Source organism: Morone saxatilis, unplaced genomic scaffold (assembly GCF_004916995.1).
Source record: "Morone saxatilis isolate NCDOM2014 unplaced genomic scaffold, NCSU_SB_2.0 Contig0, whole genome shotgun sequence".
NCBI lineage: Eukaryota > Metazoa > Chordata > Actinopteri > Moronidae > Morone > Morone saxatilis.
This window is the reverse complement of record NW_023339650.1, coordinates 14,304,123-14,316,721: the sequence shown is the minus strand read 5'-3', so window position 1 is coordinate 14,316,721 and position 12,599 is coordinate 14,304,123. Positions and strand designations below refer to the sequence as shown.

Genomic DNA, 12,599 nt, shown 5'->3' with positions numbered 1-12,599 from the left:
AAATGAATAATATATATATATATATATATATGTCTGAACCATCAATAAAGTGATAACTATATAATTACAATGAATAGATTTTATATAATTCCTGATATAGGTCAATTCAATTTTTCAATTCTATTTTATTTGTATTGTAACAGATTATCTCAGGACACTTTTCAAATAGAGCAGGTCTACATCGTACTCCTTATTAAATTCACTACACATCACTTCATATATATTTAATGAGTGAATGGATGTAAACTGCAACTTGACTGGTTAGTGGAGGCAATTCCACTTAGTTTCCCACTTAGTTTTCCTTTTTCAATGTTTGGCTATATATAATATATTGCATTTCTCACAAAAAGACACAATATCAAATATTATTGGTTATTATATATATATATATATATAACAACTGAATTTTCAACCTGATTTTGTTATTTGAGACGAGTTTCATAGAAAACTGATGCACTAACACTTGAAACAATTGTCCTGGTGAGATGAGGATAACTATCCCATAGTTTGTCACGTGCCGAGCACACGCCCTGGATGATAATCCTCAAAAAGGGGTTAACCCTGATCAAACACAATATAATCCAGGATTTAGGATGGGCTGCCCAGAAAACATTTTCTCCCCACTGAAAAAAATACAAATCAGGGCTTTGCCGGGATGTCGAATAAAGCTCAGGGCTTGTAGTTTAATAGTTGTATGATCTTACAGGTTGGACATAAAATGCAAATGACTATTCAGTTCTCATATGTGCTGTTCAGTCGGTCTGTTTTTCCAGTGACATTGCTGCATTCCTGTTTTATAACAGGAACATTGAAATGAGTTATGGTTTCATTTTGTGAACTCGTGACTCAGCTGCGGCAGTTTCCAGCTCATGTTTTGACTCATGTTTTACCGGTTTAATAGCTTATTTAACTCGCTCAGCCTACATGAGCTTTGACGTAACAACAGTGTGATTACAAAACACACATCACAGCTTCAGAGTGTCTGATGTCAGGTCCCAAAGAGATGGATCTGCTCCGAGTTTCTTTGAAGTGAATGTGCTTTTTTATTTACAGAAACCATTACGGTTTCTTACCTTCCAGCTGCTCTGACTGGTAATATAACTTTATTACTGATCCAACTTTTATATGACTTTAATATATAGATGTAAAATGTGCTCTTATTCTACAAAGTAACTTCCTTTTGTCTTATTTATTTTTTTTAATGAAAGGTTAAAAACAAACAAAACTGTGCACCATAAAATGACCAAATGGAAAGTTTCAATGGCTTGGGTCCCCTTGATGATGAAAGCAAATATGGCATTTCGTCGATGTAGTGAAGATAATTACTTCCTGAAGTTTTGGTCTCAGCAACATGTGCTGAGACTATACAGTGAGTTCAAATCCTTTAGCCTCCCTCTCTTCAGAGTGTAACCTCTTTAAGGCACAGCGGAACACATGTAAACTCCCCGAGATCACACACTCGCACACAGACATAAAACGTTTCTGCAGCTGCTTTTGGTGCTTTCTGGAATTTTCAGGTCGGCCCTGTTGGCCAGAGATCTTACTTCCTAACGGGCTGTGTGTGTGAAGTAGAGAGAGTGTATATGTGTGTGTGCGTGTGGGAGGGGAGAGGGGCAGGGGGGCTTGTTTTTGGGGCTGGAGGACGGTCGCAGCGCTCTGAAGGAGTGTTCTCCCAGCGTGGGAAAGACGCTTGTCTTTTCTTTGCCTCTCAGGGACTAAAGTAGGCCAAAGAAGGGCTGAGAGGAACTAACTTCTCTCCTCCAGCTCCAACTTTTCTCTGCAAAGCCGTTCCCCTCTGGAGCTGGGACAAGGGGGTTTGTAGGAGCGAAGCAATCGGGCTGGTAGGAGTTCCTGTGCTCCGAGACGAGATGGACAGCAGCTGAGGAGATTTTCTCCCAGCCGGGCTGACCAGCAGAGTCGGGTAGGATAGAAATGTATCACTCCGGCAGTGAGGAGTCAGATCTGGTAAGTTTGAGTAAACATGCTTTTTGCTACTCTAAACAGTAAACTTTCACACTTTTCTGAGCCTAACTCGGCTGTACCTCTCGCTCTTCTTCTCTCTACCCTCTGAACAAAGAGGAATGGCTCAGACTGCAGGAGAATGGGGGTTATTAGTGCAGGATTTAAAGGGGCGTAATCATACACTTCCTATTTTTCACCCTTGTCACTTTGCCTGAAGGTTAGTGAGAGTCACACTCAAGACGCACACTGTGCAGTGTGCTGTTTTGGGACAAAAACGCACATTTACCCATCTTGTCTGAATTTGCGAGCACCGCTGCATGACCACTACTAGCTTAAAGTGGCGAGCTGAGACAGCGGTTAACAAGCAGAGAGAGGGAAAGAAAGTAAACATCTGGGATAAGCTTGGTCCTTTATGTACAGAGACCGGTAGAGAGCACAGAAGTTGGCTGGGACCTGGAGCAAAACTAAACTTTTGTCTGTTTCCCACACGAGCCAAACCGAAAATCTGTGGAGATTTTCAACTCTTTTTTTTGTAACTTTAAAGCAGAATTTGAGCACCACGAGTGTAGCTGAGTGGATGTCCATGCAACTTTCTACTTAGTGTTTCAAACGTGCCCTGTTGTGTTTGTGTGAATGATATGGTAGTAAAAGTCCAAATATTTTCCTGTGATAGTAATTAGTGATTGTACTCAGCCACACCCTTGGAATAATGTCTAATCAGCCTCTAAAAGCAAGTCTGAAAACAGTAGTCAACACAGAAAACCCTGATAAACACAGATTGTACAAAGCTGCAGAAGTTTAGTATAAAGTGTAGTTGAGATACCAGATATGTCCGGCAGTAAATGTGCATAAAATGATACCGAAGACATCTAGACGTGATGGTGTAGCCATAAGAATCTTCTTAGGTCCTGGGTTTAAATATTTCACTAAAGTTTCAATGAAGAGTTGAAGCAAGCTGACACAGACTGACAGCGTGGAATAAGAAAAGGGAAACAAAAAGGGAAAACGGTATGTTAACGGGTTAACCAGTCTGGAATAACATCTACTATGTGAGTGACAAGAACCAGACCAATTAAAGCCATTAAATCATTTATTATTTAGTGCCACAGTGAGTCTGTTGTGTGTCTCGATAATTTGCATCCAGCAGATACTGTTGGCTATCCTCTAGCTGACTTTAAGTTGTGGATATATGAGAAACTACGTAGCTAGCTGCTCTGCTGCTCAACCTATAGTTGGTTGCTTTTCATTTAGGTCAGGGAAAACTCTCTCACACACACAGAAGCTCCTGTTTGATTAAATAAGGAGTCTGTTCAGAAGTTGTGCTCAAAGTATTCATGTGACTGAACCCACTAAACTCTTGCTGCATCCACTTGGTTTGGCTCCTCACGTCAAGCAACACCTACTGTATCTGTGTTGTTTAATTGTCACTCTGTGTGTGTGTGTGTTTTTGAGGGCTGTGAATAGTTGAGTTAACACAGCTGATTATGAAGAGGTGCTTTCTGAGGACGAAACACAGGGCAGACATGTAAGCTGAAGAGTACAACAGCATGTTTAACAGATAAAGTTAGTGGTACTTCAGTTTGAATAACACATTTGACGAGAGCATGTAACACATTCAAGGTTAAGGTCGGATAAATGATCTTTCCTTTTTGGTTCATGGGGTTCGTTGACCTCTCTGCTGCATAACTCCTCCCAACCTCAACATAAGTAGTAGTCTAATCAGCAAGAATGATTGAAACCACCTGTGTGCGTCTGCAGGGCCTTTAACTAAGTTAAAGGAAGCCAATTCTAGGAACTAAATATACTGTGAAGGACATTTTTATAGAAAAAATAAATGATCAATGAAAATGGAAAGTATTCGACAGATTAATTACAAATGAAAATAATGATTAGTTTCAGTTCTACCAATTATAGCTCACTTCAACAACTGAAACAAGGACAACTACTACAATAAACGTATCAAATGATAATGTATTATTGTCAATGAGGGATTAAGCCTTGATTGTGTCGCAAGTTCAGTAAACAACACAAAAAGGCCAAATAAACATGTATTACAGCTAATGTTATTGACTTCATGATGAAAAGTAGCTGTAGTGAGAGAAATTACAACTGAATAACAAGCATTTTAAATAAGCACATAACAAAAACTACAACCTCATGTCCAAATTTGGTGATTCTGATGTTTTCAGATGAACTGTAGAATTGAGGTTACCTTCTATCTAATTAAAGCGCTTAAAACTTAAATCCTAGCTTTGTGACCACTTATCTATTGTCACACAGCTAAAAACTGATGTTTTCTGGACTCGGGAATAGCTAATTTTGGAGATAGTTGCTGCTGATGCATGGATACTTAGTTCTAATACTTAATTCATAATAACTTTAAAATCCTGTTTTATTTATATCAAATGTTCCTCACTTTCTGACTGTAACAAATTAAATGTTGCTAATTCTGTAAAAGTTGCTTAAAATATCTCCCAACTAGTGACATTGCTTTCTCTGCGCCAACCTGCTCAACTAATGAGAAGTTAGTTGCGGTATTCGAGTAGTTTTGTGATTACAATCACAAGTAAATGAACGTAGTATCAGACCCAGTGCATCCCTACACAAGAGAGTGTGGTGGTTGCCCTTCACTGCAGAATAAAAAGATATATAGTAAGATAATTGATGTTCCACGTTGTAGCTTATGTAGAGAAAGAATCTGTTCCTTAAGAGTCCACATAAACAATTAAACTGACCTTTTGTGGGCTTTCTTTCTCCAGATATAATTGGAATATACTTAAAAGTAAATTTTTTTTAGCACTGAAATCTGGGAAATCCCCGTGCCTCCTTGGCAACAATATCCATTTAGCATAAATCACAAATTTAGCCAGGAATTGGTCCACAGTGTATAATTCATCTCTGCATGAAATAAAATAAATAAAGCTGAAATCATTTTACTCGAGCGCGGTCCCATTTGTAGGATGGTATGTTTTGCTCCATTGAAGACAGTTAGCAGCTCGTTCTGCTCTCTTAACCAGTTCTCATCAATCATCCACAGCCTGCTTCATACTGCCAGAATATTGACGACGTGAGCACAAAATAGCAGCGCGGAGCAGCCCCTGGTCTCTCTTACTGTATCCCCCGTGATCAGCCATCATCCTATTATGGTGCTGTGTTTCCACAGAGGGACCTGAGAAGGAAGGAGCTGCTAGATAAACTAGAGCTCGCTGTGAGGGGGATTCACTGTTAACGAGAGCAATGCCCCTCAAGGGACTGCTGCTGCTGGTTGCAGGTAATATGTACTGCAGGGAAGGGATTAGCACATCATTTGCAGTTGTCGGGGTCCCGTCGCCCCGTATTTGTCTTGCCATAATGTTGCAGGGGTTTATAACTGCTCTCTGTGCGGTGCAGCAACAGTGAAGCAAACATCCAAACATGTGTAAGTCTCACAGTCAGAACGGCTGAGCACAGAACAGCACTTGAAAAGTAATCAGCATCAATGCTTAAAGAGTAAAATTACCTCTATTTTGTGCTTGTGTCATCATTTTTTAACCTCCAGTGATGGCAGTGTCAGATACTAAATATCAGATTCAGATAGATTCCCTTGAAAGTTTATGACGATGAATCCTAAAGATCATCGAACAAGATCAACATTTTGAATATGTCCAATACTTTGGTTTCAACTAGATACCTGCAGAGCTGATGACATTCCCATCACCTTCAAATATTGGCATTATATCTGCTAAACTTTAGCATATTAGCACTGTCATTATGAGCATACAGACATTAGCACATAGCTCCGCTGTGGCTAAATACAGCCTCACTGAGCCACGAGCTCTTTTTTTAAGGAACATTACAAGGATCTTAAATTGTAAAAATCTTGGATGTTTCTTATATTCAGAGATACATGGAATATATTCTCTATACTATTTTTCAAATATTTAACCTGCTGTTGGCTGCTGAGGCTATAATGTAATAACCTTTATAAGACTGGTGTTATTATTTCTTTTAGTGCTATTATTACAGTAGTCAGCTGTTGGTTGGTGGTTTGGTGAAGTGAGGTAGCCCAGAGACAATCAGTTGATTAATGGATCAACAGAATATATATGTAATCAACAGAAACAATGATAATCTGATAATCCAGAATCTTAAAAAGTACATTGATACTAGTTTTAAGTCCCTTTACCATGTGATTGGTTTCTAAGTGTCTAGCTAGCAACCGTGCGCTCTTGGATCATGTGTTTGACAGCCAGTGAGTCCATCACCTCAATGGGATGATGCACTTATCTAATGCACTGGCACATGGAATGCTGGGTAAACACTTTTTTTTTCATAGGCCTGTCAGTGTCACCTTGACGTCCATGCGGCCAATCCCTCTTTTGCCACAGCAGAGGGATCATTACTCCTCCCCCCCTCTCTCTTCTATCTCTCTCCTCATTTCTCTCTCTCACACACACTTTATTTTTCTTTCACAGATGTAAAACGAAAGATTAGGACAGCACTCGCAGTTTATTTTTCAACACTTGACATGATGAAGATGCCCTTTCTTTCACAGATGGTCTGATGTAGATCTGTTTCTCTTTCACTGTCTTGCTCGCTTGGTGCTCATTCCTCTGTTGTGTGTTGAATATTAGCGTCCCTTGTAGCAGTCACACATCCCTCACTGTTGGCTGTCATGTCTGCTCTCATTGTCTCTGTTTGACGAAGGAGATGCTGTTTGTGGACCGATGATTTAATTGACTTTGTGTTGAACTGAGTGAAGTGGCAGTGATGGACAGATGGCTGGGAAAAGAGGCTTTGGTTCCAGCCAAGAATGAGTCATGCCAAGCCTGAAACTGCTAGCACACTCGCTCAGCCCATTGTCAGCCCGCTGCAGTCAGCTACAGTTCGTCAGCCAGAAATGAACATGAGTTGGCACGAGCAGTAATCTTCATTCTTCAATCATGATGTATAATGTCAGGTACACTGTGCAGTCTGACAACGCTGCCCCATTAAATTCACCGCTGACGCTCGTCTGTATTCTGTCTGTTTTCGCTCATTTTAGAAGGTTTGAATTTTAAGATAAAATTCACTTTATTCTTGACCTTAGAAACAACAATGGAAAAAAAAATCTAAACTCCTTAACTTTAGTGTTCTTGAGCTTTTGATGGTATCACACAGCAGCTAAAGTTTGCCATTAAACAGTAGATGTTCAAACTTTTTATCCATGTTGGCCAGTTTTCAGCTAAAATTATTAGACCTGAACATGTACCAGCTACTAAAAGAAATTGGAAATGACTGTACTTGGAGAAGTGTGTACATTTCAGGATTAAATGACACTGACAAGAACTCATCAGTATCTGCAGTCACAAATTCTAGGGCTTATCGTCTAGAAAGAGCAGGAGATGCACGTAACCATCCTCTGAGCAAACCACAAAGGCAAGAAAGCCAAAGCCACTGGGAATTCTCAGAGAGACGGGAGATGAGTGCAGCAGAGTAAGGGCTCATGTGGGATGGGAAGGAATGGAAAAAGGTGAAAAAAGGGCAAATGAGAGTGAGAGAACATTTGGAGAAGGAGAGGGGCCATGAATGAAAATATATAACGGTAAAGAAGCTGCGATTGAGCGTACAGTGTGGCCTGAGTGGAAGGAAAGAAGAGTCTTACTATATGTAAGGATTGAGGATAAAACGGCTAAACTTAGCAAGGATTCCTCGACCATGAGAGCACTTTATAGCTCCCGTGCACTGCCTTTATTTTCTGCATGACTACTTTCTATTTTTAAAGTGGACACATATAGAGACTAACTCCTATAGTGGACAAAAACCGAAAAAGGAAGCTTTCAGATCGTGAAGACATTCCTTCATCCAGTATAAGGGATTGTGTCAGACACAGGAGGGAGCGGGGGCTGACCCACAGCCTCCTGTTTCACTGTGGTAATAGCTACAGTGATTTGTGAGGCTCTAATGTAATGATCGCCGTGCCACTGCTGCATGTAGGGGTCATTGGTGGTCTTACAGCAAAGGACCTCTGTCCAAATGAATCAATAAGAGCAGTATTGACCATTGTCCTTTCAATTTCCAATCTCTTTCTCTGACCAATGCAGGAAGACGGCCAACTCTCACACACAATTCTGTCCGTCCGTCCTGCCTCCCAAGACTGCCAGTGCACATTTTCTGTCCAGTTTGTTTAGGAAGTAGTATTAATATCGGCGAACTCTGCAGGACGCGATTCAGCTCCAATGACAGCTTTCAGCACCAGTGCGTGAAGTAGTGTGCTGTTAAAGTGGGAAGGCAAAGGGTGGTGATGTACCACTGCTTTGTGTCCCATCTTATAGAAACATTTAATGTTGTTTTAAGGAAATACTTAACCAAAGAGGATGATGTTGTGTTTTCAATGTGTTTTAGTTGGTGTTATTCATACCTCAACCATAGTTCATTTGGTATAACCATAAATGTTCCTTATTGCCGAACCTTTATGCAGCTGGAGATTGACAGGAAAGGTGGGTAGAGAGAGAGGGGATGACAGGGCACGCATAAAAATAATAATTAGTAGGTGTTTGTTCAACAAGATTAAGAGTCTACAGCCACGCTAGCGGCTCTATAAGGCTGAACCTTGGCACAGCCCTACTGTGAGCTAAATGCCAACGTTGGCATGCTAACTAACTAACTGGTCGAATGGTGGACCAACTGAAATTGCCATCCCTAGAGCTATGTTACTTGTACGGCTAAAAAACACTGTTATCAAATGTAATGAAGGTTTTTGCTGACTCGACAGCTTTTTTGTGGCAAAGTTAACAGGAAGAGTGTCCTATAATCAGAACATTTACAAGGTCTTTGACCAAATTCCTGCTATTTTGAACGGAGCTGTGATTCTCAGTCTGCTGGGTGAACCCTCCAAAAAAAAAAAAAAAAAGACTTCTCCTAATGGATCAAAGCAGTATCATACTGCTGTGAGATGATTATTAGTGGCCTGTGTGTGGGTGACACAGCGCTGTCGGTATCAGTGTGGCAGCAGGTCCAGAGGTCGGTCATGTCAGGCAGCCGGAGGCTCGTTCTGTCGCTGTGTGTTTTTGTCAGCGTTGCTATCTGAGTGCAGCCTTCACAGCTCCACAACTCTCATCTCCGGGCGGGATCAACATTCAGAGCATCTGTGCCCTCTTTAGGTTAGTGTTAACCCACCTTATTGAAACATATGTGACCGTTGCAAGATTTTCTTGAAAAGAAAGCAAAGCAGTGCTTTTGGTGGATTGATGTTTTCTTTCCTATAAACTGCTGTTGTAGCGGATCTAATTGGAGATGTTTTGATGTTACGACGAACAAGATAAAAGTTTTCCTGTCCACCATTCCCATCCATCTCTGTTCAAACATAATCAACATAATCCATCTCACATAATTGCCTTCCTCATCAGGCTAATTGGCCTTAATGAGCTAAAATCACATTATTTTCCCCCAGCCTCGCCTTTCATATAAGAGGTGTCATTTTTAAGCAGACGTATCTTGTCGAAAAGACCCCGGGCAGATGGAGGCGTGTCATTGATTGGTTATGATAAGCACAGCTGATTAGCATGTCATCCTTTGATCTACAGTTAGTGCTCCTTGGGGAGTGACTGCTGGCAATAAACCAGCAGGCCTATTTCATCCAGTGGTCCCACAGGCCAACCCCTGACTTCTCTGACCTCGCGCAACCTCATGATGGGTCAGACAGAGGAACATCATGCGTCAGCAGTGCAAAAAAAGAAGAAGAAAAAGGGGAGACATTTTGAATAATAATCCTTCTGCAGGGTTTAACTTCGGCTGTTCCTTTATGAGGATGGGAAATTTTTAATTAACGCTGTAATTATTCTCATTTGTCCTGTGTGGCTTTGCAGTGCTCCGCTCAGTTGCAATGAATCACCGCTGATCTGACGGGCGAGGATTTAGAGCTGCTTTCACCTCAGAATCCCTCATTCTGATTTGAAAAAAATCAGTAAAAAACAGTATATATTATTATTATTATTATTATTATTACTATTATTATTATTATTATTACTATTATTTATTATATGAGATTTTTGGAACTTAAAAATAATACTACATAATAATAATAATAATAATACATAGAAATAATATAATGAATAATAAATAATGAATATAAAGTTTATATAATAATAATAATATATACTGTTTTTACTGATTTTTTTCAAATCAAGATGGAGGATTCTGAGTGAAAGCAGGCTTCTAAATCCCTGTCGCCCGTCAGAATCAGCGGATGTTCATTGCACTTAGCGGAAGCCTGCAAAGCGACAGCAGACAAATGAGACAGTAGATTACAAGCGTTAATTAAAATTTCCCATTCCTCATTAAAGGAACAGCCGAAGTTAGGACCTGCAGAAGGATTAATCTTTCAAAATGTCTCCCTGTTTTTCTTCTTCTTTTTTTTGCACTGCTGACGCATGATGTTCTCTGTGCTGACCCAGATCATGAGGGGCGCGAGGCTCAGAGAAATCAGGGGTTTGGACCCTGTTGGACCAGCTGGATGAAATGGCCTGGATGGGTTTTATTGCCAGGCAGTCACTCGCCAAGGAGCAACTAACTGGTAGATCAAAAGGAATGAGATGCTAAACAGTTGTGCTTTATCATAACCAAATCAAATGACACGCCTCCATCTGCCCGGGGGTCTTTTTCGACAAGATACGTCTGCTCTAACAAAATGACACCATCTTATATATGAAAAGGCCAGGGCTGGGTGAAAAGGTAATTGATTTTAAGCTCATTAAGGCCAATTACCCTGATGAGGAAAGGCGAATATGCTGAAGGATGGATTATGTGCTTATCGTTTGAACAGAGGGGATGGGAATGGTGGGACAGGAGAACTTTTATCTTGTTCGGTCGTCACATCCAAACATCTCCAATTAGATCCGCTACAACAGCAGTTTTTATAGGAAAGAAACATCATCCGACAAAAGCACTGCTTGCTTTCTTTTCAAGAAAATCTTGCCAAGACGGTCACATATGTTTCATTAAGGTCGGGTTACCACTAGCCGTAGAAGGAGAGGGCACAGAATGCTGAGCTGAATTGTGGATCCCGCGAGATCGAGAGGTATGTGGAGCTTGAAGGCTCACTCAGATTAGCAAACGCTGACAAGCAACACCAACAGCGACAGAACGAGCCTCCGGCTGCCTGACATGACCGACTCTGACTGCTGCCACCCTGATACCGACAGGCGCTGTGTCACCCACAACACACGGCCACTAATTAATGCATCTCACACAGTATGATACTGCTCTTTGATCCATTAGGAGAAAGTCTGTTTTTTTTTTTTTTTGGAGGGTTTCACCAGCAGACGCCGTGAAATTCGACTGAGCCACTTCTAACACTCATGCTAGAATTTATGGGTACAACAGACGCATTATGTAAATTGTTTACTATGATTATGTGGGAACACCTCTTGTCTGTTAACTTTTATTTGCCAAGCAAAAAAAATAGCGATCGATCTAGTCAAGCAAAACACTTGCCAGTATAGCGATTTGAATATACACGTAGTTTTTTATTTGTTGCCGTAATAAGTTTTTTTGTAACATGGTGGTGGTGATGGTGGTTGTGGTGCTCAGTCCTGGTGGAAGACGAACGGTGGTGGATGTGCTGGGCTCTCCTGGAGGACTCTGTCCTCAGAGGCCTCTCCTCCTCGTTGCCCTCCCCCTCAGCCTCGGCATCGGCGTCGCCCTGGTCCTGGCTCTGGTGGTGGTGGTGGTGGTGGTGATGGTGCTGCTGCTGGTGATCTTCTCTGGAGCCTTTTCTCTCCACTAATGCTTTATCTCCTTTCTGCTCTGCACCGCCGCCCTGGAGTCAGTAACACATGTCAGTCAGTAGGGCGACAGAAAGCAAAACAATTCACTGCAAACACACAGAAACACACACAGAAACACACACATGCAGATGAATATTCACTTCAGGCTTCTAGCTTCTGAACTCACTCTTGAACACACACACACACACACACACACACACACACACACACACACAAACACACAGCTTGAATATTCACCAACCATCCATTGAAGGTTGAAGAATTTCAAGGTATTTTCAGTACCAGCACCGAGGCCGACTCCTGACGGATTTCTGGCACTTGAAGTCTCAAAACCTTTATCTGAGGGCCTCTCCACACTCACCACACTAGCAACCACACGTCAAGCTCACTCCTGCTCCTCATCAGAATCAGGAATTTCCTCAAATGCCCCATTTTCAGTCTTACATTTCCCATTGTGAGGGCAGGGGGGTGGAGAGAGGGTAGAGGATAAGGGATTATACACAAAAGACCAATAGTTGTGTGTTGTTTGTTACTGTTAGGTGTCAATATTAACACACACCATGAAAATGACAAGGTATTATACATGATCATAGCAAGTTAATAGTAAGACTAATAACTTCTCTCTGTATCTTCTCTAAAGGTCGGTCCCAATATCCACACTTTCTGTGTCTAAAAACTGCCAACCCACAATACACTTAGTCCAAACTGTTTGGACACTACTGCAGCAGTTGATGATAAAAATTATATTGCAAATCTTAGTTAACATAAATATCAAATATTAAGAAGTAAGTTCCTCACCATTAAAATTAACATTATGTCTCCTTCAGTACAGCAGACCTGCGTGCTTCTATGTAACTCGATTTAATATCTATATTAAAGGACCAGTGTGTA

The 12,599-nt window shown here is 41.0% G+C and overlaps 1 protein-coding gene across 1 annotated transcript in view; it reads right to left on the bottom strand.

Annotated features, from left to right (window-relative positions):
* Positions 1-12,599, bottom strand: part of cacnb2a (calcium channel, voltage-dependent, beta 2a) — a gene marked incomplete at its 5' end in the record, with an annotated part of 41,605 nt that overhangs the window by 10,599 nt on the left and 18,407 nt on the right. The window contains 1 exon segment of the mRNA XM_035656951.1: positions 11,480-11,740. Within this exon segment, the coding sequence (XP_035512844.1) occupies positions 11,480-11,740 (261 nt within the window).